The 6,471-nt window shown below is 40.2% G+C and overlaps 1 protein-coding gene across 2 annotated transcripts in view; it reads right to left on the bottom strand.

The window, feature by feature from the left end:
* Positions 1–441: 441 nt before the first annotated feature.
* Positions 442–6,471, bottom strand: part of LOC137654637 (uncharacterized) — a 115,949-nt gene continuing 109,919 nt past the window's right edge. Inside the window, exons 21-22 of one of the 2 annotated variants that reach the window (XM_068388441.1) lie at positions 2,383–2,599; positions 442–1,501 (exon numbers count right to left, since the gene is read on the bottom strand). In XM_068388441.1, the coding sequence (XP_068244542.1) occupies positions 587–1,501; positions 2,383–2,599 (1,132 nt within the window). In that variant the 3' untranslated portion in view covers positions 442–586. The remainder of the gene's footprint in view (positions 1,502–2,382; positions 2,600–6,471) is intronic. The other variant, XM_068388442.1, reaches the window with a different exon arrangement.

Below are 6,471 nucleotides of genomic sequence, written 5' to 3'. Positions count from 1 at the left end.
ATGGGAATTTGATCAATTGTAAGTAAACTGAGAACCTAACATGATAATTCATGTAAACCTGTGCTTTACTCCTCCTATATTTAATTAACTTTGTTTTTACATTTTCCTCTATTTCTTTCCTTCTCAAGCTTTTGCTTTTATTTTGCCAATGTTCCATGTTTTTATATTTATTGTACTATTGTTGTAATATTTCATTCATTTTCATACCTTAGTTTAAAATTCAATTTATGTGATAAATTATCATAAATAGGTTTCTAATGAGTAGAGTATTAAAAAAAAAAAAAAAAAAATAACTGTCACCTTTCTGAAAACAGATAGCATACAAATGTAGGCCTAACTAATGTATGAGATTTCAAAATTTCTGACTAAAATTTGGGTTTAGGATTCCTTAAATTGACAATACCAATATTTACTAACTGAATATGATGAAATAAAAAGTAATTAAAATTTGTCATTTTTATTATAAAAAAAAATTCAGGTACTGTACTTCAAACATCCTTTGTAAACTGATTAAAAATACATCCCAATGATTTCCTACACATCACAGTATTCAGTGTGAGGCACGAGATACAGAACACAGAAAAGGTTAATCGTACAACACTTTCTTCACTTCTGCAGGAACACTCCAGGATATGTCAGAGCTGGAACCATTCCCTGATCTTTTTTCAACTTCATCCACAGCAGAAAGAGATGAAAAAGTGTCTGAATCAACCTCAGAAATTCTATCGAGAGGTAAGCTTACACTTGAAGCCCTTTGATGCATCATCAATTTCTTGGGTCGTGCACCAAACCCTGTAACAGACTTATCTGTTTGTGCAGGAGGTATTTTTGGCTTTGAAAGTCTATTTTTGTCCACTGACTCAATACACTTTGTTAATTTGTTTAATTCTACCTCAATATTCTTGTGTCCTTCACCTTCATTCTTCTGACTAGGAAGTAATCTAGTCTTTCGTGAACTAATGCCCGGGGACACAGCATGAAAACTAGGATCATCTAATTTTGAGAAATTTGAGATCGCAGAGGTATTTCTCTCTTGGGCCAGGTATTTTTCAGCAAGGGTATAAGTTTCATTAAAGCTTGGTAGATTCTTTTTTCCAATGGAAAAAGTCTCATTAAAGTTTGGCCGGTTCTTTTTAGCAATAGTATATGTTTCATTAAAATTTGTCAAGTTCTTTTTGTCTGAAGTAAAAGTTTCATTAAAACTCTTTTTTGTTGTGTGTCTGCGACTTTTGTCACCATCCTCTTTCCAAGGGGTCATAGATCTGTAAGTAGAAGGTTTTGAGTATACCTTTTGTGGTGACTTTGTCTTCAAAGATGAAGGTGAACTGTGAAGGAGATCTCTATGAGATGATGCTTGCTGACTATGGTCATCAAGAAGTTCATTCATATCCTTTTCCAGTTTTTTCTGAAGACGGATTCTCAGCTGTCTTCTCCTCTCTTCCTTTTCACGGTTACTGGAACGTATTTCTTTTCCAGTTATTCCACGTTCTTGCCCTGACTGCTATAGAGTGAGGAGAATTACTCATAAACAGCACTGATTTTTCAAGGACAGTTTTATATTACATACAAGCTTAGATTTTCTCATCAATGTGAGTGTCATTCTTATTCTCAAAAGTTAATAAAGAAATGCAAAATTAGGTGAATATATAGTTCAAGTCTACTTTAATTTGCTTAATTTTTCTGTTTTAAACTCAGGCAATTTGCAAATTGAATTACTGTATGCAATTTGAAGTTTACTAGCTCAGATAACATTATCACAAGAAAATATCACATTCAAAAGTACAATACAGTAATTAATTTAACTTTATGCGCAGTGCACAAGTAGCTATGTAAATAAAATACAAAAGACAAGTTTCATTCTTGTACCGAAATTAGTGAAAATTGATTTTGTAACCATAACCTGGTTGACATTTTGAATGCAATTCCTTGCTCCCAGCTACTGGCTAGCTATATGAGAGGATTTAGGTGTAAATCAATGATAAGATCAAACTCCTTTATATCAACCGATTAACTATTACTCATTTTCCCAGTAAAAAAAATCACTACTGTATAAATTTCATCCAGTCAGTGTTCATAAAAAATTATTCTTCCTCACCATTTCTTTCTGTGAATCTTGAACTTAGTTTTCAGATTGGAGAGATTCTTATTTTTCAATTTACATAGTGCCATCTTATCCATGAACTGGTATTTCATGAAATTAAACTAATATTTTAAACACAGAGTCTTATGATTTATATGAATGAGTCCTTAGTTTCAAATATTTCCGTGAATAAACAAAACCTGTAAGAGTATTTCATAAGAATAAGAATACTGTAATAGTACTATATTTGTAAATACAGTACTGTACTGTATTTCACTCTAAAAAATATCCCATAACATTACCTGTAAATTTGAATCCTTCTGGCCCAAAAGCTGTGATCCTGACTTCTTTTTCTGCAATTCAGAAGATTTCTTAATTCTTTCTTTCCTCTTTTCTTTCATCCACTTTCGAATTTCCGCTCTCTTTCTTTGGTTTTCTCTTTCAATCACAGATGATGTATTACTGCGTGCTGAAGATGGTTGATTTGGCATATTCCTAAAAGTACCACTGCTCTCAGATCTGGAGAAATATTAGTTTTAGGTGTATTTCTTTAGAAGCAAATACTGTACTGCAACCTTATCATAACGAATGAATGAATGATTTGAAGTTCTCTGGCATCCTGCAACCTTATCATAAAATGGAGAAAAAACTAGAAAACGTGTGCATAAAAAATATATTGAGTAAAAAGTCAGTACACTGTGCTGAAATAAGATATTCTACCAAAATTACTAATTAGGTAAGTACGGCATGTTCTTTAAATTATCTCTACCACTGAAAAAAGTACAAAAAAGAATACTGAATTTTGTAAATATATTTCTAAATTACAAAGCATGTGAAGGTAAAGAATAAGTAGAAGAAGAAAATAATACACTAGTATAAAACTAATAAAATATGAAGGAGACTTAGTACAAAATTTTCTAAAAAATATGAGAAAAATGTTATTTTTATTAGTAAAATAAATTTTTGAATATACTTACCCGATAATCATGTAGCTGTCAACTCCGTTGCCCGACAGAATTCTATGGAGGGATACGCCAGCTATCACAATACTAGAAGGGGGTGTACTCACCAGCGCCACCTGTGGCCAGGTACTATAGTACTTCTTGTTGACACCTCCTCAATTTTTCCTCGGTCCACTGGTTCTCTATGGGGAGGAAGGGAGGGTCAATTAAATCATGATTATCGGGTAAGTATATTCAAAAATTTATTTTACTAATAAAAATAACATTTTTCAATATTAAACTTACCCGATAATCATGTAGCTGATTCACACCCAGGGGGGTGGGTGAAAACCAGTGTACAAGATTAAAGGATAGCTAAGTATCCCATATTTCATATAACAGTTATCTCAAATAACAATGAAATAATAAGTACCTGGTAAGGAAGTCGACTTGAACCGTTACTCTGCCTCTTTTTTAAGTTCGTCTTCCTTACTGAGCGCAGCGTTCCTCTTGGAGGCTGAATCAACTCAAAGGTGCTAAAGTATATAGGGCTGCAACCCCTACTAAAGGACCTCTACACAACCTCTAACCCAGGCGCTTCTCAAGAATGAATTGACCACCCGCCAAATCAAAAGGATGCGGAAGGCTTCTTAGCCTACCATAACAACCATAAAAACAACAATAAAAGCATTCAAGAGAAAGGTTAAAAAAGGTTATGGGATTAAGGGAATGTAGTGGCTGAGCCCTCACCTACTACTGCACTCGCTGCTACGAATGGTCCCAGGGTGTAGCAGTTCTCGTAAAGAGACTGGACATCTTTAAGATAAAATGATGCAAACACTGACTTGCTCCTCCAATAGGTTGCATCCATTATGCTCTGCAGAGAACGGTTTTTATTAAAGGCCATCGAAGTAGCTACGGCTCTTACTTCGTGGGTCCTTACCTTCAGCAAAGCAAGGTCTTCCTCCTTTAAGTGAGAATGGGCTTCTCTAATCAGAAGCCTTATATAATATGAAACCCCGTTCTTGGACATGGGCCTCGAAGGTTTCTTGATGGCACACCATAAGGCTTCTGACTGTCCTCGAATAGGTTTAGACCTATTAAGATAATACTTGAGAGCTCTGACAGGGCAAAGAACTCTCTCTAGCTCGTTACCTACCATGTTGGAGAGGCTAGGTATTTCAAACGATCTAGGCCAAGGACGCGAAGGAAGTTCATTCTTAGCTAAGAATCCGAGCTGTAAAGAACATGTTGCAGATTCGGTCGTGAAACCAATGTTCTTGCTGAAGGCATGAACCTCACTGACTCTTTTAGCTGTTGCAAGGCAGACGAGAAAAAGAGTCTTGAGGGTAAGGTCCTTGAAGGAAGCTGACTGGAGAGGTTCGAACCTAGGTGACATAAGGAACCTTAAGACTACGTCTAGGTTCCAGCCTGGAGTGGGTAGACGACGCTCTTTAGAAGTCTCAAAAGACTTAAGGATGTCTTGAAGGTCCTTGTTGGAAGAAAGGTCCAAACCTCTGTGGCGGAGAACTGAAGCCAACATACTCCTGTACCCTTTAATCGTAGGGGCTGAAAGGGATCTCTCATTCCTAAGATGTAATAGGAAGTCAGCTATTTGGATCACAGAGGTATTGGTAGAGGATACTGCATTGGCTCTACACCAGCTCCGGAAGACTTCCCACTTAGATTGGTAGACTCTACGAGTGGAAACCCTCCTTGCTTTGGCAATCGCACTGGCTGCCTCCTTCGAAAAGCCTCTAGCTCTAGCGAATCTTTCGACAGTCTGAAGGCAGTCAGCCGAAGAGCGTGGAGGTTTGGGTGCAACCTGTCTACGTGAGGTTGACGTAGAAGGTCCACTCTTAGAGATAGAGTCCTGGGGACGTCGACCAGCCATTGAAGTACCTCTGTGAACCATTCTCTTGCAGGCCAAAGGGGAGCAACCAGCGTCAGCCGTGTCCCTTCGTGCGAGATGAACTTCTGAAGGACTTTGTTTATTATCTTGAACGGTGGAAATGCGTAAAGGTCGAGATGGGACCAGTTCAGCAGAAAAGCATCCACATGAACTGCTGCTGGGTCTGGAACTGGGGAACAGTACAGCGGAAGTCTCTTGGTCATGGAGGTGGCAAACAGATCTATGGTAGGCTGACCCCACAAGGTCCAAAGTCTGTTGCACACACTCTTGTGGAGGGTCCATTCCGTGGGAATGACCTGATCCCTTCTGCTTAGGCGATCTGCTGAGACGTTCATGTTGCCCTGAATGAACCTCGTGACTAAAGTGAGGTTTTGACTTCTTGACCAAATGAGGAGGTCCCTTGCGATCTCGTATAGGCTCCTCGAATGGGTCCCTCCTTGCTTGGAGATGTAAGCCAAGGCTGTGGTGTTGTCGGAGTTCACCTCCACCACCTTGCCTAGCAGGAGGGACTTGAAGTTCAACAGGGCTAAATGAACTGCTAGTAGCTCCTTGCAGTTGATGTGGAGCGTTCCCTGTTCCTCGTTCCACGTTCCTGAGCACTCCTGTCCGTTCAAGGTCGCACCCCAGCCCGAGTCCGATGCATCTGAGAAGAGATGAAGATTGGGGGTCTGAATAGCCAACGATAGGCCCTCCCTGAGAAGGAGATTGGTCTTCCACCACAAGAGAGTGGTCTTCATCTCTTTGGTGACTGGGATAGAGACTGCTTCAAGAGTCAAACCCTTGTCCCAATGAGCTGCAAGATGGAATTGAAGAGGGCGGAGGTGGAGTCTCCCTAGCTCGACGAACAGGGCCAGCGATGAAAGGGTCCCTGTGAGACTCATCCACTGTCTCACCGAGCAACTGCTCCTCTTCAGCATGCTCATGATGCAATCTAGGGCTTGGCTTATCCTTGGGGCCGATGGAAAAGCCCGAAAATCCTGACTCCGAATCTCCATTCCCAGGTACACAATGGATTGGGAGGGAATGAGCTGAGACTTTTCTAGGTTGACTAACAGACCCAGTTCTTTGATTAAGTCCAAAGTCCAGTTGAGACTCTCCAGACAGCGACGACTCGTGGAGGCTCTCAACAGCCAGTCGTCTAAGTAAAGGGAGGCTCTGATGTCCGATAAGTGGAGGAATTTTGCTATATTCCTCATCAGATGCGTGAACACCATAGGAGCTGTGCTTAGGCCAAAACACAGGGCTTGGAATTGGTAGACAACCTTTCCAAAAACGAATCTCAGGAAAGGTTGGGAGTCTGGATGAATAGGAACGTGAAAGTAGGCATCTTTCAGGTCCAACGAGACCATCCAGTCCTCCTGCCTGACCGCTGCTAGGACCGACTTCGTCGTCTCCATCGTGAACGTCTGCTTGGTGACATACGCATTGAGCGCGCTGACGTCCAGCACCGGTCTCCAACCTCCTGTCTTCTTGGCCACCAGAAAGAGACGGTTGTAGAAGCCCGGGGATTGATGGTCCCGGACTATAACCACTGCCTT

The sequence above is a fragment of the Palaemon carinicauda genome, chromosome 15, assembly GCF_036898095.1.
Source record: "Palaemon carinicauda isolate YSFRI2023 chromosome 15, ASM3689809v2, whole genome shotgun sequence".
Taxonomy (NCBI): Eukaryota; Metazoa; Arthropoda; class Malacostraca; order Decapoda; family Palaemonidae; genus Palaemon; species Palaemon carinicauda.
The sequence above is the reverse complement of the archived record's forward strand: the minus strand, read 5'-3'. Positions and strand labels throughout refer to the sequence as shown.